General features: G+C 46.7%; 1 protein-coding gene across 2 annotated transcripts; it reads right to left on the bottom strand.

Annotated features, from left to right (window-relative positions):
- Positions 1 to 573: 573 nt before the first annotated feature.
- Positions 574 to 21783, bottom strand: LOC133410599 (TGF-beta receptor type-2-like). Of its 2 annotated transcripts, XM_061691979.1 has the most exons (9): positions 21668 to 21783; positions 15504 to 15654; positions 15065 to 15297; positions 12988 to 13460; positions 3427 to 3600; positions 2602 to 2739; positions 2182 to 2326; positions 1907 to 2034; positions 574 to 1819 (listed from the first exon to the last, which is right to left on the bottom strand). In XM_061691979.1, exons 1-9 carry the CDS (start codon positions 21729 to 21731, stop codon positions 1682 to 1684), a joined length of 1644 nt encoding a protein of 547 aa, XP_061547963.1. In that variant the 5' UTR covers positions 21732 to 21783; the 3' UTR covers positions 574 to 1681. The 2 variants fall into 2 exon arrangements, with proteins under 2 accessions (XP_061547963.1, XP_061547964.1); XM_061691980.1 differs by lacking the exons at positions 2602 to 2739; positions 3427 to 3600.
- Positions 21784 to 21846: the final 63 nt, after the last annotated feature.

The following is a 21846-nucleotide window of genomic DNA, read 5'->3' as shown; positions in this document are numbered from 1 at the left end:
GTGAGGCAATAAAGCATCACTTTTGAAATAGCTGTCTGGACTTCATTTAGCAGGTAACCAAACAAAACTGTTTGTACGCGGCAGTAAAATGCTAAACTAGACCTGACATCGTAAGGTTGTATATGTAATAACTTTTTGTCTGAAAATGTAAAAGATAAACATTGATCAAATAAAGTGGTTTGTTAAAATAATAATAATAATAATCAATCTAGAACAAAATAAATTTAAAAAAGCTTGAATCCTTCCTGGAAAAGATTGCCACCCGGACATTATTGATCCATCCATTTACTGAGCCGCTTCTCCTCACGCGGGTCGCGGGCGTGCTGGAGCCTATCCCAGGTGTCATCGGGCAGGAGGCGGGGGACACCCCGAACCGGTCGCCAGCGAATCGCAGAGCACATAGAAACAAACAACCATTCGCACTCACAGTCACACCTACGGGCAATTTAGAGTCTCCAATTCATGCATGTTTTTGGGATGAGGGAGGAAACCGGAGAAAAGCCACGCAGGCACGGGGAGAACATGCAAACTCCACAGAGGCGGGGCCGGGGATTGAACCCAGGTCCTAAGAACTGTGAGGCTACACAAGAATCAATAATAGATAAGTAGTTAAACCCAAACCATTTATAATGACTATAACCTAAAACATTGAATTTAAAACCCAGACCAAAAAAGGGGGGGAGGGGCTCAACCTACCCCTTGTCCAATGAGCAACTTGTGCCACACGTTGTTGGACATCAAAACTGTTATGTTCACATTGAATCTGCTTGTTTGTAAGGGGGTCGCAACATCCTAAAATATGTATTTCTATCTTAGTTTGCCCCCAAAAAGTTCACTCCCTTCCTCTCGTGAGCCTGAAAAAGAAAAGTGGCTCAACTTACACCACTCACCTACAACAGTCTGAGAATAGCACTCACAAAAGGAACTTCAGATCGAGCTTATAAGCGAATTTGACAAAGAAGGATTTTACAGAGAAACATAATAATAATGAATCATTTTGAATGCAACTGCTCTCACCTTATTTACGACATGCCTGTTGTGGCGTTACGTCTCAAGCAAGCACGCCAGCAGCGGTCCAAAAGAATGCAAATTAAACCATTTACATCAGACAGACCAAGTTATTGCTTTTTAACATTTTGGGACAGATTTTAAAACAATACTGAGTAAATATTCAAAGTCACCGTTAGATTTGCCATGTTATATATACATTAACAATATAATCCAAATCAAATCGTCTGCAATCGCCAGCCACTCGGTGGGCGCAAGTGTCAACAAATGCTGTCTGTCTTTAAGGGTGGCAAATCGCTCTATTACTTTGTCGTGACGAAGATAGTGAAGTGTCTTTTTTGATTGATGTTAGTGCAAGACTGTGGATTCTTCCCCTTCAAGATACATTGAAACAATTGAATTAACTGATCAATATAGAGTCTCATGATGTGACTTTGTCTCACAACACAATCGGTCGCGTGTCACCACGCCGCCAAAAGTATCGGGACATCCCAGGAGAGATCGCTTCCTTCTCCAGCATTGCCGTGGCAACCAATCAAGAGCCGGCTGTTATTGACGCTCCTGATGATGACACCGGCCCCCTCCTTCCCCGGGAACCAAAGCATGATGGGAAACCTCCGCCGTATCCAGCTGAGCACGCCAAGGGGAGGGGGCGGGCCGACGAAGACGTTCGTCAACATGGCCGCACTTCCTGTCCCTCTTCCCGCCTGATGAGCCCGTGTAATCGTTCAAGCACGCAGTGTGCTGTGAGGCGTGCCTCAGGGTCGTGGTCCCAGCACTCTGTGACTGTTGCGCAATAGACGCTCATCCCCTGCGGGCGGGACACGACCGTTAGCGTGCTAGCACGTAAGCATGCGTTGCTTTGAACATTGCCGCCGGGCATCCCGACCGCACTCACCCGATGCCGCGTCCATGTTGTTGGCATGTCGGGGCGTTGGCGCGCCCTGATGACCACATCACGCATCACGTCCACGCATGGACGTTCGCCCACCAAGCCAGTGAACGCGGGTGTGTAACTGGGAACCTCTGCACCCACACAATCAAACATTCACGCAAAACACACGGAAACACACATACACAGACACACACACACACAGTAAAACACGTGCACATAAACAGACACGCAAATGGTCGGTGTTGCCATGACGATGTGTCATTGTACTCGTCATTTACCTCGGCCGACGTGGCATCGCGAGGCCATCTCCCAGAGGACGAGCGCCATGGAGTAGACATCCATCTGCTTGAACGACTCGCCGCCGTCCTCCAGGTTCACGCGGGACTCTAGCGCCTCCGGAGACATGTAGCGCGCTGTGCCCACCTCCGCACGCAAGTAAACGTCACGTCACATTGTTTTACGTCACGCCATGCTACATTACAACAACTCATGTAACTTCACGTCATGTCGCGTTACATCACATTCCATCATTTTGTCACGTTACGTCACGTTACAGTAGCTAGCGTTACTTCCCATTGCGTCACGTCGCATCACTTCTGTCTCGTTATGTCATGTTGTGTTACGTTACAACAACTCATGTAACTTCATGTTGTTCCCATTACAACACGGGGTGATTTTGTCCCGCCCCGTCGGGTTACCTGCCCGCTGTTGGCAAAGTCGTCCACGGTGAGCTCGGCGTGGAGTTTGACGGCGAGGCCAAAGTCGCACAGAGCGACGTCTCCGTCCTCCTTCACCAGCACGTTGCCGCTCTTCACGTCGCGGTGAGCCACCGACACCTAAAACGCGAGCGCCTACATAGCTTCACTCGCGCATGCCATGTTGGACTTTTTTAGGCAGCTTGTTGACTAACACGCATAATGTTAGAAGTTCATTAGAATCTTTAAAAGCAGCTTTCCCACCATTTAAAAACATGTTTACTAGGACAGATAGCGTATGTATATTTGTACGCGTTTGTGTGTGTGTGTTTGTGTGCACATGACAGTATAAGTGTGTCGGCACGTTTACTCGCACAGCTAACATTTCATTGACGTCTTCCTGCATGCTAGGAAGACTGCTGTATGTCGCTGACTCGTTCTTAGGATTCCCAAATAGTTTCGAGGCAAGACACATCCTGCTCCAATATTAGTGGGTCCAGGACACACGCTGCCGCACTATGATTGGCTGCTGTACCCCGGTAGAACACGCCCAACTGCTTCCAGACAGGAAAAGAAGTATGTGACTTAAGTGTGGTGGTGTTAATGTTTCCCACTAACCCTAACCCTAACCCGCCTTAAGCCCAAACCCTAACCATAACAAACTTCTTTGCTTTTATTTCGTAGAAATGTGATACATGTTTGGAATGGTCAGGAGCCAATCATGTTGCAGTGGGGGTGTGTCCTGCCTAGAAACTATGTGGGAATCCTAATAATGCATCGCTGACACATTTTCAATGTGACATGCTAAGCTAACATGCTAAATGTTACCTTGGGCGACCCTGACGGCCAGAGGGTGTCACTGTGCAGGTGCGCGAGTCCACGCGCCAAGCCGGTCGCCATGGTTACCAGCCGCTTCCAGCCCAGCACGTTGGCCGTCAGGAAGTCTTGAAGATTTCCCAGCCTGTGATAGGCCAGCAGCAGCCAGTAGGCCCCGCCTCTCACCTGTTATTAGCATGTTCATTAGCATGTGTTGGAGCCATATAATAATAGTTCATTTTTTTCCCCATGTTTTACATATAATTCCTAAGTTCCAACACAAGGTGGAGCATAAGCGCCAAAAAAGTGAACTAAAGGAAGCTCCAGGTGTGTGAATTGGGACAAGCAGATCGTTTTTGACCTTATTGATTGCCTAGATTTGTGGAACGTAGACTTGAGATCATATAAAGTGCTAACGTTTTGGAATTAAAGATTAGGGGGGCAAATTAACAGGTCTGTATAACGATAAAACCATTTGGACATTTGTTTGTGCTCCAAGAAGTTGCGTTCGAAGTGTTTTCCCCATTCGGCCCTCAAACATAACATTAAATGTTGATTAGAGTGTATAATCAGAATCAGAATCAGAATCATCTTTATTTGCCAAGTATGTCCAAAACACACAAGGAATTTGTCTCCGGTAGTTGGAGCCGCTCTAGTACAACAAACAGTCAATTTACAGAACACTTTGGGGACATAAAGACATTGACAAAAAACAATGGTGCAAAAAGATGCAGAGTCCTCTAGCACTTAGAGCAAGTTCGAACAACAAATATTGCAATAGTCCGGTGCAATGACCATTGTGCAAAGGGCGCCGAGACTTCAAGGAGTGGATGCGGTTTAAAGTGACAAGTAGTGCGATCATCTGGGACAATGTTGGTTGTGCAAATGTTACAGATACTCCTCAATCGGTGTGCAAATGGAGCAGATGCTACTCTGGCACGAGTGGCCAGTATATGCAAATAGTGCAGCATGGCGAGACAACTACAGTGAGTGCACGAGTAATACATAATTGGCCCCACAGAAATGTGACAACGAACTCAAGTCAAAAAATTGCCAGCTTGTTGTAATGGAATTATAGGTTAGGTGCTTAAGAAGTTGATCGCAAGAGGGAAGAAGCTGTTGGAATGTCTACTAGTTCTAGTTTGCGTTGATCGGTAGCGCCTACCTGAGGGAAGGAGCCGGAAGAGCCGGTGACCGGGGTGCAGACGGTCCGAGAGGATTTTGCACGCCCTTGTCTTAGTTCTGGCAGCGTGCAAGTCCTCAATGGTGGGTAGGGGGGTACCGACAATCCTTTCAGCAGTTTTGATTGTCCGTCGCAGTCGGAGTTTGTCCTTTTTTGTAGCAGCACCAAACCAGACTGTGATGGAAGAACACAGGACCGATTCGATGACCGCTGTGTAGAACCGTCTCAGCAGCTCCGGTGGCAGGCCGTGCTTTCTCAGAAGCCGCAGGAAGTACATCCTCTGCTGGGCCTTTTTGAGGACGGAGTTGATGTTGTTCGCCCACTTCAGGTCCTGAGAGATTGTAATTCCCAGGAACTTGAAGGTCTCGACGGTTGACACAAGGCAGCTGGACAACGTGAGGGGCAGCTGTGGCGAAGGATGCCTCCTGAAGTCCACGATCATCTCTACCGTCTTGAGCGTGTTCAGCTCCAGGTCGGGTCGGCCGCACCACAGCTCCGGCCGCTCCGCTTCCTGTCGATATGCAGACTCGTCACCGTCCTTGATGAGGCTGATGACAGTGGTGTCATCTGCAAACTTCAGGAGCTTGACAGTCGGGTTCGCTGAGGTGCAGTCGTTCGTGTAGAGAGAGAAGAGCAGCGGAGAGAGGACACAACCTTGGGGCGCCCCAGTGCTGATGCTGCGTGTGGATGAGGTGGCCTCCCCCAGCCTGACCTGCTGTGTCCTGCCCGTCAGAAAGCTGTAAATCCACTGGCAGATGGCAGGTGAGACGCTGAGCTGGAGAAGCTTGGTTGAAAGGAGTTCAGGGATGAGGGTGTTGAACGCTGAGCTGAAGTCCACGAACAGGATCCTCGCGTAGGTCCCTGCACTGTCGAGGTGTTCTAGGATGAAGTGCAGTCCCATGTTGACTGCATCATCCGCAGACCTGTTCACTTGGTAGGCAAACTGCAGGGGGTCCAGCAGGGGACCTGTGACACTCTTGAGGTGGTCCAGCATGAGACGTTCAAAGGACTTCATGACCACAGATGTCAAAGCGACAGGCCTGTAGTCATTCAGACCAGAGATTGCAGGTTTCTTGGGGTCTGGAATGATGGTGGAGCGTTTGAAACAGGATGGAACTTCGCATATTTCCAAAGATCTGTTAAAGATCTGAGTGAAGACTGGAGCGAGCTGGTCCGCGCAGACTTTGAGGCAGGATGGGGACACATGGTCCGGTCCTGTTGCTTTGTTAATCTTCTGTTGTTTGAAGATGCGTCTCACATCCTGTTCATGGATGGTTAACGCAGAAGTCAGAGGTGTGGTTGTGGTCGCGGGTGTGGCCGGGTGGGTGTGTGGAGTGAAACTGTCCTTTTCAAATCTGCAATAGAAGGTATTCAAGTCGTTGGCTAGTGTGCTATTGTTCTCAGCTTGGGGGGGATCGTCGCTTGTAATTAGTCAGCGATTGGAATGCACGCCAGACTGATTTTGAGTCGTTCACGCTAAACTGTTTTTCCAACTTTGCTGCATAGATCCTCTTTGCAATGTTAATTTCTTTAGTAGCAAGCCTGACATTTTTTTATTTGCTTGCACGTTTTCTTTCTCACGTTTAGTGGCACAGCTGACAATTTATGTTCATTAGTATTTCGGCGAGCATGGCTTGATATTGCATCACATCACGTTACATGTTACACATATAGAATCAAATCCTGTAACAGCAGGGCTGTAAAAATACACGATTCGATATGTATCACGATTTCTGAACCACGGTTCGATACACGATTCTATTTTTTTTTTGGGGGGGGGGGGGGGTAAAAGAAATAAGAGATTATGATGGCACAAACTGCACATTTTTTTTTTTTTTCTACTTATTATACAACCCCAATTCCAATGAAGTTGGGACGTTGTGTTAAACAAAAAAACAATACAATGATTTGCAAATCATGTTCAACCTATATTTAATTGAATACACTACAAAGACAAGATATTTCATGTTCAAACTGATCAACTTTATTGTTTTTAGCAAATAATCATAAACGTAGAATTTTATGGCTGCAACATGTTCCAAAAAAAGCTGGGACAGCGTCACGTTTACCACTGTGTTACATCACCTTTTCTTTTAACAACATTCAATAAACGTTTGGGAACTGAGGACACTAATTGTTGAAGCTTGATCGGTGGAATTCTTTCCCATTCTTGCTTGATGTACAGCTTCAGTTGTTCAACAGTCCGGGGTCTCCGTTGTCGTATTTTACGCTTCATAATGCGCTACGCATTTTCAATGGGTCTGGACTGCAGGCAGGCCAGTCTAGTACCTGCACTCTTTTACTTCCAAGCCACACTGTTGTAACACGTGCAGAATGTGGTTTGGCATTGTCTTGCTGAAATAAGCAGGGGCGTCCATGAAAAAGACGTTGCTTGGATGGCAGCATATGTTTCTCCAAAACCTGTATGTACCTTTCAGCATGAATGGTGCCTTCACAGATGTGTAAGTGACCCATGCCATTGGCACTAACACAGCCCCATACCATCACAGATGCTGGCTTTTGAACTTTGCGTCCATAAGAGTCCGGATGGTTCTTTTCCTCTTTGGCCCGGAGGACACGACGTCCACAATTTCCAAAAACAATTTGAAATGTGGACTCGTCCGACCACAGAACACTTTTCCACTTTGCGTCAGTCCATCTTAGATGAGCTCAGGCACATAGACGGCGGCGGCGTTTCTGGGCGTTGTTGATAAATGGCTTTCGCTTTGCATAGTAGAGTTTCAAGTTGCACTTACGGATGTAGCGCCGAACTGTATTTACTGACATTGGTTTTCTGAAGTGTTCCTGAGCCCATGTGGTGATATCCTTTACACATCGATGTCGGTTTTTGATGCAGAGCTTGACGGTCACGGGCATTCAATGTTGGTTTTCGGCCTTGCCGCTTACATGCAGTGATTTCTCCAGATTATCTGAACCTTTTGATGATATTATGGAAGGTAGATGATGAAATCTCTAAATTCGTTGCATGATTCTGATTTGTACGTTGAGGAACATTGTCCTTAAACTGTTGGACTATTTTCTCACACACTTGTTCACAAAGCGGTGAACCTCGCCCCATCTTTGCTTGCGAATGACTGAGCAATTCGGGGAAGCTCCTTTTCTACCCAATCATGGCACCCGCCTGTTCCCAATGAGCCTGTTCACCTGTGGGATGTTCCACATGTGTTTGATGGGTATTCCTCAACTTTCTCAGTCTTTTTCGCCACCTGTCCCAGCTTTTTTGGAACGTGTTGCAGCCATATAATTCTAAGTTCATGATTATTTGCTAAAAACAATCAAGTTTATCAGTTTGAACATTAAATATCTTGTCTTTGTAGTGTATTCAATTAAATATAGGTTGAACATGATTTGAAAATCATTGTATTCTGTTTTTATTTATGTTTAACACAACGTCCCAACTTCATTGGAATTGGGGTTGTACATTATTGTTAAAAAAAAGGTCTGAGGTAACAGACAGACTTCCCAAACCAGAAAGTAAATAGGAAATATGTAAAAACAAAAACTCTTAACAAAATAACTGCTGTTTAAAAAATACTTTGAGCTGAACTACACTGTGGATATTCAGTTTAGGAATCAAATTGCTGTCTGTGCCATAAACTGCAACAATGTAAACATTGAGGTAAAATACTTTCTGTGTTCTAAAAAAAAAAAAAAACACGTTTTCTCTAACTGTCTCACGCTGGCCAGGAGTCGCCACACTGCATGCCCGGCGCTCTCTTGTTAAGTGTGTGCGCGAAGCATCTCACATCCAGCCACTTGCAAATACAGATATCATACAGTAGCATTAGCAATGCCTTTAGTATTGTCCGTGGTCACGAACGAACGGGGAACGAGGCCATTTGACTCACCCTGATTTTCCACTGCCGCAGACGCTCGCTCGCAGTATTTCCGCTCGGCTCTTGTACGCAGCGCCACGGAACGTCCTTCCATTGGATGTGATTGCATTTGACTCAGCCTTTACTTTAGCCGTATTTCTTTCGCCTGTTCTCGTTGCATAGTTTGTTGAACTAGTGTTACAAGCGTAGCTAGCCAGTAGCCACAGGTTTGTTCACCCCGATTACCGGAAAAAGTAGTCCCAGGACATGCAGTTGGAGGAGGCTTGATCAAGAACCATATCTTCAACCTAGGCCTATGTTTATTACCTACATTAATTTCACAAATGATAAATAATAATAATTATTATATTGTAGCATCTGAGGAATTCCCGGTATGCTGAGCGCCATTGTTAATATTTGGAAGAATGCTGTGTTCTTGTTAGTTAGGGGTTATTATTCCCTAATTGTGTTAGTCATCCCCTAATAGTGTTAATAGACTATGTGTGTTCATTCCCCCTCTTTTTGCCGTTGTTGTTTGTTAACTGTGTTTTTTATGATCAGTGGCATCGCAACTCAGTGGCCAGTGGCTGTAATGACAGGTTGAAATAAAGCTGTACGTAAAGTGGCGACAGACATCTTGGCTGAATGTGGCGTGGAAAGGCTCACTGTTGAAAGGCCATGTCACGATCCTGCCATTTCTAAGACGACAGTATTTTTTATTTAAGAAATGCGATTTTCAATTGCAATAGAGAATTGTTACAGTCCTATGTAACTTGGAGATGGATGGAGAGTGAGAATGAGCTACAGAGAGCTTTGTTAATCCCAGTGGGGAAATGTCATGGTATTTGTTCCTGTTTGCATTTTGGTCCCTGACTGAATTGAATGTGAAGCGCCGTGACCCAAAACCAAGATATGTAACGAACCGTTGGTTTGTACCCTATAAGGGGAGTCCATTGCATGCATCAGTGAAAACAGTGAAAAAGTGGACCAATGAAGCAAAGATGGAACTTCAAAGCTGTTTAGACTGCACAGACTGGAGTGTCTTTGAAAATTCAGCTGGCAGCCTGGATGAATATACGGACACTGTCACATCCTATATTAGTTTCTGTGAAGATGTGTGTGTACCAACAAAGTCATTTCGCACATTCAACAACAACAAGCCATGGTTCACTGCTAAACTTAAGCAGCTCCGCCAAGCTAAGGAGGATGCATATCAGAGCGGGGACAGGGCCCTGTATAATCGAGCTAGAAAGAAACTAACATTGCAAAGAGGATCTATGCAGCTAAGTTGGAAAATCAGTTTTGCGCAAACGACTCTAAATCAGTCTGGCATGCATTCCAATCGCTGGCAAATTACAAGCGACGATCCCCCCAAGCTGAGAACAATAGCACACTAGCCGACGACTTGAATACCTTCTACTGCAGATTTGAAAAGGACAGTTTCACACCACACACCCACCCGGCCGCACCCGCGACCACAATCACACCTCTGACTTCTGCGTTAACCATCCATGAACAGGATGTGAGACGCATCTTCAAACAACAAAATATTAACAAAGCGGCAGGCCCGGACCATGTGTCCCCATCCTGCCTCAAAGTCTGCGCGGGCCAGCTCGCTCCAGTCTTCACTCAGATCTTCAATAGATCTCTGTAAATGTGCGAAGTTCCATCCTGTTTCAAACGCTCCACCATCATTCCAGTCCCCAAGAAACCCACAATCTCGGGTCTGAATGACTTCAGGCCTGTCGCTTTGACATCTGTGGTCATGAAGTCCTTTGAAAGTCTTGTGCTGGACCACCTCAAGAGTGTCACAGGTCCCCTGCTGGACCCCCTGCAGTTTGCCTACCAAGTGAACAGGTCTGCGGATGATGCAGTCAACATGGGACTCCACTTCATCCTAGAACACCTCGACAGTGCAGGGACCTACGCGAGGATTCTGTTCGTGGACTTCAGCTCAGCGTTCAACACCATCATCCCTGAACTCCTTTCATCCAAGCTTCTCCAGCTCATCGTCTCACCTGCCATCTGCCAGTGGATTTACAGCTTTCTGACGGGCAGGCCACAGCAGGTCAGGCTGGGGGAGGCCACCTCATCCACATGCAGCATCAACACTGGGGCGGCCCAAGGTTGTGTCCTCTCTCCGCTGCTCTTCTCTCTCTACATGAACGACTGCACCTCAGCGAACCCGACTGTCAAACTCCTGAAGTTTGCAGATGACACCACTGTCATTGGCCTCATCAAGGACGGTGACGAGTCTGCATATCGACAGGAAGCGGAGCGGCCGGAGCTGTGGTGCGGCCGACACAACCTGGAGCTGAACACGCTCAAGACTATAGAGATGATCGTAGACTTCAGGAGGCATCCTTCACCACAGCTGCCCCTCACGTTGTCCAGCCGCCTTGTGTCAACCGTCGAGACCTTCGAGTTCCTGGGAATTACAATCTCTCAGGACCTGAAGTGGGCGACCAACATCAACTCCGTCCTCAAAAAGGCCCAGCAGAGGACGTACTTCCTGTGGCTTCTGAGAAAGCACGGCCTGCCACGGGAGCTGCTGAGACAGTTCTACACAGCGGTCATCGAATCAGTCCTGTGTTCTTCCATCACAGTCTGGTTTGGTGCTGCTACAAAAAAGGACAAACTCCGACTGCAACGGACAATCAAAACTGCTGAAAGGATTGTCGGTACCCCCCTACCCACCCTTGAGGACTTGCACGCTGCCAGAACTAAGACAAGGGCATACAAAGTCCTCTCGGACCCTCCGCACCCCGGTCACCAGCTCTTCCAGCTCCTTCCCTCAGGTAGGCGCTACCGATCCATGCGAACTAGAACTAGTAGACATTCCACAGCTTCTTCCCTCTTGCAATCAACTTCTTAAACAGCTAACCTATAATTCCATTACAACAAGCTGGCAATCTTTTGTCTCGAGTTCGTTGTCACATTTCTGTGAGGCCAATTATGTATTACTCGTGCACTCAATGTAGTTGTCTCGCCATGCTGCACTATTTGCATATGCTGGCCACTCATGCCAGAGTAGCATCTGCTCCATTTGCACACTGATTGAGGAGCATCTGCAACATTTGCACAATCAACATTGTCCCAGATGATCGCACGACTCGTCACTTTAAGCCGCATACACACCTTGAAGTCTCAGCGCCCTTTGCACAATGGTCATTGCACCGGACTATTGCAATATGAGTCATTCGATTGCTAGCTCTTTTTGCACAATTGTTTTTTGTCAATGTCTTTATGTCTCCAAAGTGTTCTGTAAATTGACTGTCTGTTGTACTAGAGCGGCTCCAACTATCGGAGACAAATTCCTTGTGTGTTTTGGACATACTTGGCAAATAAAGATGATTCTGATTCTGATTCTGATTGGGGGCAGCAAAGTGATCTTGGTCTTGTTTTTGTACAGCACAAAAACCTGACATTTGTTAATAGTCACCTCCTTTGCTAATAATCGTATTGTTGACAGTGTTGATTGTGTTAGCAGAAATAAAGACAGTTACAAATGTATTAGTTTTTTCTTAATTGTATAAATAATTTTGGCAATGGGTGCTCCTGCCCCCAAAATGTCTGTGCGCGTGCCTGATTAGGGATATAATGTAATGATAGATATATGATATTTGATCTATGAAATATGAGCGATATACTGTATACAGTGGACCCCCGCATACCCGGGTTCGGCACCCGCGAATTCATCTCTTCTTTTTCATTTTTTTCCCCATTTCTTTCTTTCTTTCTTTCTGTTTTTGTTTTGTTTTTTCTTTATCAGGTTGGAATCAACTCTCAAAACGCTTATTGGTGGTTTATCACCGGTTACTCAATAATTTTCTGGATTAAAAAAATACGTTTTTTCAATACAATAATCCATCCATCCATTTTCTGAGCCGTTTATCCTCACAAGGGTCGCGGGAGCGCTGGAGCCTATCCCAGCTGTCATCGGGCCGGAGGCGGGGTACACCCTGAACTGGTTGCCAGCCAATCGCAGGGCACATATAAACAAACAACCATTCGCACTCACATTCACACCCACGGGCAATTTAGAGTCTTCAATTAATGCATGTTTTTGGGATGCGGGAGGAAACCGGAGTGCCCGGAGAAAAGCCACGCAGCCACGGGGAGAACATGCACACTCCACACAGGCGTGGCCGGGATTGAACCCCGGTCCTCAGAACTGCGAGGCAGACGCCCTAACCAGCCGCCAATACAAGAATAATGGGTGTCAATTATGATGGATTTTTGCTATTCGCGGTTTGTGTAACATGCAGTATGTAATGTAACAATAATGCAATGTGCTAACACGTGGCATGCGTCGAGTTGAAATCTTGCATGTCCAAATTTGGTCAATTTCATATTTTTTCACCAATCGATACTTTTCGTGAGCCCCCACATGGGTGTGTTATTTTTGCCTGACAAATGTAAAGTGTTGAAAATGCTTCACTCTCTTTGAGGATGACGCAATGCTCAACAAACATGACGTTTATTTGCTCTGTGATGCTTTTGGAGATACGAGGAATTTGCCCGACGGCAGCATTATGTAACGTAAGGTGTCACCTGCGCGCCCAAGAATGGGACGATGTTGCGGTGCCGCATCCCGGCGTCACCCAAGATGGCGCCCTCGTGCCTCCAAGAGGCTACCTCGGCGCGAAGAAAAACCTTCACCGCGACCACCGAGCCGCCGCCCACTTGATCTGGACTCTCACCCAGCAGCCGGGCCCTCCACACCTGCGCAAAGCGACCGCCGCCGACCGCCTCTTCCAGGTGGACGGCCGGCAACTGGTCCGCCTGCCCTGGCCCGGGCGTGCCAGATGGCGCCGCTGCCCGGAAAAGCTCTGGAGTGTTTTTTCCCGTCCCATCCAGGCGGGCCAGCGTGCTCGGAGGGCACAAGGGTCGGAGGCGGGCACTTTTGTGGCTACGACGCTTGGAAGCCCAGTAAAGGGTGGCGACTATGGCGACCGCCAGGACGGGCAGGACCAGGCTGACCAGCACCGCCGGGATCACTTCTTTGTCCCACGCAGAAGGCAAACCTGAACAATAACATTACCACATCTGTGATATCAGGAGAACGGGATGTCGGCATTGGGTCTACTTCCTGTGTGTTAGGTGAAGCTCAGAAAGAGAGGATTTCGATTGGCGCTCCCGTCAATTCACCTTGCGAATCTACGCTCCCTACCCAACAAAATGGACGAGCTTCATCTTCTCACAAAGACCAGTAAAGACTTTCCGCCGCTCTGTGCTTCACGGAGACTTGGCTTTGTGAACGCATTCCCGACGACGCCGTAATGCTTTCGGGCTTCCAACTACACCGGGTAGACTGCGGCACGGAGTTATCGGGGAAAACAAAAGGTGGCGGGATATGCTTCTATATCAACGAAAAATGGTGTACCGACATCATGGAGCTCAGCACACACTTCAACCCGGACTTGGAGTGACTGCCAGAACTAAGACAAGCGCATGCAAAATCCTCTTGGACCCGCCACATCCTGGTCATCACCTCTTCCAGCTTCTTCCCTCTGGTAGGCGCTATCGAACAATGCCAAGTAAAACTAGCAGACATTCCAACAGCTTCTTCCCTCTTGCCATCAACTTCTTAAACAGTTAACTTACAACTCCACTGTAACATGCTGCCAATTTTGTCTTGAGATTGTCGTCACATCTCTGTCGGGCCAATTATACATGACTCGTGCACTTACTGTAGTAGTCTCACCACCCTGCACTATTTACATATCTCTTGTTGACCAATACTGGCCACTCGTGCTAGAGAAGTATCTGCACCAATTGCACAATTGAAAGGTTGTTGACAGCTGACAGTTTTTTAACTTTCAAAATTATTCTCTGTCAATTCACTGTTGTCATAATAGAGCTGCTCCAACTACCGGAGACAAATTCCTTGTGTGTTTTGACATACTTGGTAAATGAAGATTCTGATCTTGCCGTCTTGTTCATGAGTGAGGGAAGAATGGAACGGGAAATCAACAGGCGGATTGGTGCAGCGTCTGCAGGCACGCAGACTCTGTATTGGTCTGTCGTGGTGAAAAAGGAGCTGAGCCGAAAGCCGACGCGCTCGATTTACCGATTGAGCTATGTTCCAACCCTCACCTATAGTTACGAGCTGTAGTACATGACCAAAAGAACAAGATCGCGGATGCAAGTGGCCGAAATGAGTTTCCTCTGCAGGGTGTCCGGGCTCTCCCTTAGAGAACGGGCGAGAAGCTCGGTCACCCGGAAGGGATTCAGAGTCGGCCGCTGCTCCTCCGCATTGAGAGGAGCCAAATGAGGTGGCTCGGGCATCTAATTAGGATGCCTCCTAGACGCCTCCCTGCTGAGGTGTTCCGGGCACGTCCCACCGGGAGGAGACCCCGGGGACGACCCGGGACACGCCGGAGAGACTACATCTCCCGGCCGGCCTGGGAATGCCTCGGGGTCTCCCCGGAAGAGCTGGACAAAGTGGCTGGGGAGTGGGAAGTCTGGGCCTCCCTGCTAAAGCTGCTGCCCCCGCGCGGATGAGTGGTAGAAGATGGATGGATGGTTACTAGCACGATCAACATTATAGGTTGATGAACAATTCTAATCGCAATGAGCTCAGTGAACATTATATGTTGCTGAGCATTTTCACAAGCAGCTAGCTCACCGTTAGCAGCGCGTCGGAAGATGAGCTTGTCGTTGCACTCGTGTTCGCCACTGCAACCGCACACGTGCAAGATCACGCCCAGTTGGGCAGTCTGCAACGTCTGTGCCGCTCTGGTCATGTGACACTCGTGGGACGTGGAGTTGAGCAGAAGCTTCGTCTCCTCCAAGCCGTCCAATGGCAGTGCGGGATTGTGGCACCTGGTTCGCACGGACACGCTTGCATTAGACTCCGTCCTACATAAAAGGAACAGGACCTCATTAGTTTGTCTGTGTGTGTGTGTGCATGCGTGTCTTCAGCTCACCTGTTAGCATGTTAGCATGCTAACAGGTGAGCCAGCGACGACGCGGTCGTGCTTGTGTTAAGGGAGAGCAGAAAGACGCTTAGGCTTCATCGCCGCTCGAGTAATTTAGCATGTTAGCACGCTAGCGTCTGAGCTCACCACACGGCCACGCAGATCTCGTGTAGGGAGGAGCAGAAGGAGGACAAGGAGCAGTTGGAGGAGCAGACACGGTCCCGGCATATCGGACGGCTCGCTTCACACCACATGCACACGTTGAAGTTAAGATGGCCGCTGAACGACACCGCCGACGCTAACCGCAACAAAACAATAATCAATCAGACTTTATTTGTACTGTGCTTTTCATACATAAAATGCAACTGAAAGCACCAACATAACTTAAAACACACACACTTACCGATTCAGTACAATCCCATCATGACATAAGAGCCTAAGGCTGGCTACGGAGCATCCAGGTGAGGAAACCCCATCTCAGAGAGCCATCTGCATTAGTGTCTCTGTGTTGGCCGAATACTGGATATACTAATATCGGCTATATTCTTCAAGTGACGAAGACCTATTTTATCCTTGTTAATGTGTGAGATAAAGGTCTAAGAGAGTCTAAAATAAGGCCCAGGTTTTTCACTTGCGGTGAGTGTTTTAGAGATAGTGCTCGTAACTTTAGTTGAAAATGTCTCTCTCTGGGCCTCAGGACTGATGACTAAAACTTCAGTTTTGTCATGGTTAAGCAGGAGGAAGTTCTCTGGCCAACCAGGATTCGATGTCTGGAATTCAGTTTTAATAAAAAATAATAAAAAAGAACACCCAGCGTCAAATGCGGAAGTACACGTACTGCAATCTGCAAAGCTCAGATCGGCGAACATCCAACGGCTGTCTCAACTCGACTGTCGTGTTGTTCTCTGGTGAGCAAAACAAAAAGGAAGTGACAAAGAAATCCTGTTTTTCGTCTTCTTGGGGTTGGGGAGTGTTTTCACTTGTGTGCAATTTCCAAGTCCCCCAATCCTTCTTTTGCGCCACAGACTCCTATTGCGTAAAGAGATTTTGAGGCAGCGGCATAGAAACGAATCCAAACAAAGGATGACCATACACTGAATGTGTTTTCTGTCATTAGCGCTTTCATTCTCCTCAACAAGCTCGTCCCATCTTGGGGTCATCTCGTTTTGGCCTCCGTGTGTCAAAGCAGTTCGGAGGGTTTCATTGCCTCATTTGCATTTGTATCTTCGACAGGTTTAGTGCGCGACCGTCAACGAGCCGCACCTTAGGACCGCCGATAGTGCCTCTGAATACGACGGCTTTGTTTTCCTCCTTTGGCCGGTTGCCCCCCAAACACGTTTGCTCGTTGACTGCTTTTCGCTGGCGAGGCACAGGCAGCTGCGCCGGCTTTTCAAGATGAAACTTTGAAACTCTGCTATTATCAGTCAAATATTTTCACTACTGTGTCCATTTTTCTTCCTGCAGACACCATCACTGACGTTTTTGTGCTCCTTTGTGACAGTGCCCATGAACACAACCTCTGCTCAACTATAACAATTTTTGCTGTTTCTTATTGTGGGATATTGTTTTGTTCCGTGTTTATCTGCTATAACTTGACTCTCTACTTTCTGTGTCAGCTTTCGTGACAGCTTTTGCTGTCCATTTCAACTTTTGTCAGTGCTTTTTCTTGGCTGCCTTTTATCTGGCTTGAAAGGCAGGTATCAACATTTTCAAGATTTCAATCGGTCTCTCAATTGGCCGTTAGTGAAGCCACATACGATTCTGTCACGTCGCAGGGAGGGAGTCATGCGACGGTCCAAATTCATAATCCTCAGCCTTGTTTTTCCAAATCCGTTCCATCCGACTCGTTGGCGAGGATGTGTCGAATATGGGTACGTTCTTGTCTGGGTCACGCGAGGCTCACAATTAGGAACAGTGCTGAACCTCTTTTTACACACTACCTCTTGTATGCTATGCACACACAGACTCACGTACACGCACACACTGGCGTGTCTTTTGTCTCTGTTAGTGGGGAGGAGGGTGACTGGCACTGAATAAACACAAAAACACAATGTGTGAGTGTACGTGCCAAACAAACGTGAACGATTTATTTTATTTTTTTTAGATCTAAAGAACATTGACAGACTTTCCAGATGTAGTAGTGTTTTACATACTGTACACATCACATTATGTAATATCTATTTAGTCTAGATTTAGTATCGACCTAGTGTACAAACTCCAATTCCAATGAAGCTGGGACCTTGTGTAAAATGTAAATAAAAAAAGAACAATGATTTGCAAATCAATTTAATGGAATACACTACAAAGACAAGATATTTAACGTTCAAACCGATCGTTATTTTGTGTGTGTGTGTGTGTAAATCTCATTTGGAATTTGATGGTAAATGGATTGCACTTATCTAGCACTTTATCTACACTATCACAGTGCCCAAAACGCTTTACAAATCCTCACATTCACACACCAATGGGCGACTGCTGCCAGGCCCACTGGAAGCAAATTAGGGTTCAGTTTGTTACCCAAGGACACTTCGACACGCGGACAGTCGGAGCCGGGATTCGAACCAGCTACCCTTCGGTCGCCAGACAACCCGCTCTCCCTACTGAGCCATAGCCGCCCGGTGATGAGGTCAACAAGTTCCAAAAAGCTGAGAGAGGGGCAAGAAAAATTTAGGAACACCAGTTTGGAACATTCCGCAGGTGAACAGGTTAATTGGAAACAGGTGAGTGTCACGATCAGGTATAAAAGGTGCATCCCCGAAAGGCTCAGTTGTTCACAAGCAAGGATAGGGCGAGGGGTTCACCACTTTGTCAACAACTGCGTCAGCAAATAGCCCAACAGATTCAGAACGACATTTCTCAACGTACAATCACAAGGAAGTTGGGGATTTCATCATCTGCGCTCCATAATATCATCAGAAGATTCAGAGAATCTGGAGAAATCTCTGCACTTAAGCGGCAAGGCCGAAAACCATCATTGAATGCCCGTGACCTTTGATCACTCAGGCGGCACTCCATTAAAATCGACATCATTGTGTGAAGGATATTGCCAGCACGTGGGCTCAGGAACACTTCAGAAAACAATTGTTAGCTAACACCGTTTGTGGCGAAATCTACAAATGAAAGTTAAAACTCTACCATCCAAATTATATATATATATATATATATATATATATATATATATATACATATATATCAACAGCAGCCAGAAACGCCGCCGTCCGGCTTCTCTGGGCCTGAGCTCATCTGAGTTGGGCTGACGCAAAGTGGAAAAGTGTGCTGTGCTCTGACCAGTCCACATTTCCAATTGTTTTTGGAAATCATGGATGTGGTGTCCTCTGGGCCAAAGAGGAAAAGGACTATCCGGATTGTTTTCAGTGCAAAGTTCAAAAGCCAGCATCTGTGATGGTATCGGGCTGTGTTAGTACCTGTGGCATGAGTAACTTGGACATATGACACGCTCGAGAAAGTAGAGGTGATCGTGGACTTCAAGAAACATCCTTCGCCACAGCTGCCCCGTACACTGTCCAGCTGCCCTATGTCAACCATCGAGACCTTCACGTTTCTGGGAATTACAGTTTCTCAGGTCCTGAAGTGAGAGACCAACATCAATTCCATCCTCAAAAAGGCCCAGCAGAGGAGGTACTTCCTGCGGCTTCTGAAGAAACACGGCCTGCCACAGGAGCAGTTGATGCACTTCTACACAGCAGTCATTGAATCTGGTTTGGTGCTGCCACAAAGGAGGACAAAATCAGACTGCAACGGACAGTGAAGACTGCTGAAAAGATTATCGATACCCACCTACCCACTCTTGAGCACTGCCAGGACTAAAACAAGGGTACGCAAAATCCTCTTGGAGCCTCCACATCCTGGTCACTACCTCTTCCAGCACCTTCCCTGAGGTAGGCGCTATCAACCATCCATCCATCCTCACTAGAGTCGTGGGTGTGCTGTGCCTATTGTGGCTATCTTTGGACGAGAGGTGGGGTACACCCTGAACTGGTCGCCAGCCAATCGCAGGGCACACAGAAACCAAAAAACATTCACACCTACTGGCAATTTACAGTCTGCAATTAACCTACCATGCATGTTTTGTTTTGTTTTTTTGGGGGGGTGGGGGGTGGGCAGGGATCTGGGAGGAAACCGGAGTACCCGGAGAAAACCCAGGCAGGTACGAGGAAAACATGCAAACTCCACACAGGCTAGGCCGGATTTGAACCCGGTTCCTGAGAATTGTGAGGCAGATGTGCTAACCGGTCTTCCATCGTGCCTGCTATCGAACAATGTAAACTAAAACCAGCAGAGATTCCAAGAGCTTCTTCCCTCTTACCATTAACTCCATGAACAGTTAACGAACAATTTCATTGCAACATGCCGCCAATTTTGCACATTTCTGTCGGGACACTTCTACATTAGTCGTACACACACTATTTTATTTGCATTCTGTTGTTGCTTACTACTGGCCACTCGTGTTTGAGAACTCTCTGCACCATTTGCACAATCATCACTGTTGATCATTGCACCATTCGTCACATTAAATATCTCTAAATTGCTTGTGGACTCTGCATAATTTGCACAATTGCCATTAATATTAGCATCACCACACTAGTGGACACTTTCATTGCTCAATGACTCCCCACGTTTTTTTATGTCCTAAATGTCTATTTTGCTGTTTTACTAGAGTGTCTTGACAATGTCTTTTACCATACTTGGCCAATCAAGCTGATTCTGATGCCAAGAAATCTTATTCTGATGTGAAGGCACCATAATGCTGAAAGGTAAATACAGGTTTTGGAGCACCACATGCTGCAATCCGAGCACCATCTTTTCAGGGACGTCTTATTTCAGCAAGAGAATGCCAAACCACATTCTGCGCGGGTTCCAACTGTGTGGTAAGAGAGTAATAAAGCAGTCCAGACCTGTCTTCCTTTGAAAACGTGTGCAGGTGCATTATCAAGTGCAAAAGACACCACCCGGACTGTTGAGCAACTTAAGTTGTACATCAAGCAAACATGGCAAAGAATTGACCCAATGGTTAAGCTCACGCCTGCCACCGTGGGGACCTAGGTTCAAGACCCCGACTGGACCATCCACCAACATCTCACGGACTCATGGCTGTGGTTTCCTTGAGCAAGACACCATCCATCCATTTTCTGAGCCGCATATCCTCACTAGGGTCGCGGGCGTGCTGGAGCCTATCCCAGCTGTCATCGGGCAGGAGGCGGGGTACACCCTGAACTGGTTGCCAGCCCATCGCAGGGAGCAAGACACCGATACCGCAAAACTGCTCCCGCTCAAGTTGCCCCATGCTCTTGTGTTTCCACTCACAAGTGTGTGTGTGTTCACTGTGATGGGTAAAATGTAGAGAACAAAGTTTGTGTGCATGTACGCATGTTCATGACAATAATGATGATGATTCTTCTTCTTCTAAAAGGTTCAACAATTAATGTTCTCACTTCCCAAACCCTTACGTGTTGTTAAAAGTGAACACGGAGGTAAACATGCCGCTGGCCCAGCTTTAACGTCGTCTGGCAGGCATCACACTCAAAATGAGAGAATATTTTACAAAAAAACAATGTTCATCAGACTGAAAGATAACTATCGTCTTTGCACTGTTTTCTGAAGAATATAGGCTGAAAAGGATTTGCAAATAATTGTATTCTGTTTTTATTTACGTTTTACACAACATTCCAACTTAATTAGAATTGGGCATTTCTATTTTTACAACAACATATATATGGCAGGCTATCGTATAGATCTATATCTATATAGTATGGCTATAGATGGCCTACGTCTAGTGTACGAAGAGAATATGGATATAGTATTGATATACAGGATAGATTACGTTTCTATACGATATGGCATATATAAGTGCTAGAGGACTCTGCATCTTTTTGCACAATTGTTTTTTGTCAATGTCTTTATGTCCCCAAAGTGTTCTGTAAATTGACTGTTTGTTGTACTAGAGCGGCTCCAACTACCGGAGACAAATTCCTTGTGTGTTTTGGACATACTTGGCAAATAAAGATGATTCTGATTCTGATAAATATCGTATGTATATAGTAACACTAGATAAGGTAGCAACAATAGCTGGATAGATACATCATCTTGATGTCGTATCGCGATAACATATATAACTCTAGTACAGATCTAGTAGCCAGATGGAACTTACAGCTGAAGAATGAAAGTCAATTTAACGCGTGTCATAAGAGCTGAAGAAAAACAAAAACAAAAAGGAAGTAGCCCTCCTCCAATTACATTCCCCCCACAACACGCACGCACACGCAAAGTCGAGTCAAGTCAAAAGAACTCACAAGTGGTCGTGGTGATGATGATGATGATGAGTTTGTCGCTCCACATGCTGAAGCTCGACAGCATGGAGATAGATGTCCGTTTAACAGAGCTGTGTGTGCGCTCGCATGCATCCAGATGTTTCCCATCCAGATGTGAGCAAGCCCCACCCACCAGCCACTCTGGTCCGCCCTCCTGTGAC

This window comes from Phycodurus eques, chromosome 12 (assembly GCF_024500275.1).
Source record: "Phycodurus eques isolate BA_2022a chromosome 12, UOR_Pequ_1.1, whole genome shotgun sequence".
Lineage (NCBI taxonomy): Eukaryota > Metazoa > Chordata > Actinopteri > Syngnathiformes > Syngnathidae > Phycodurus > Phycodurus eques.
The sequence above is the reverse complement of the archived record's forward strand: the minus strand, read 5'-3'. Positions and strand labels throughout refer to the sequence as shown.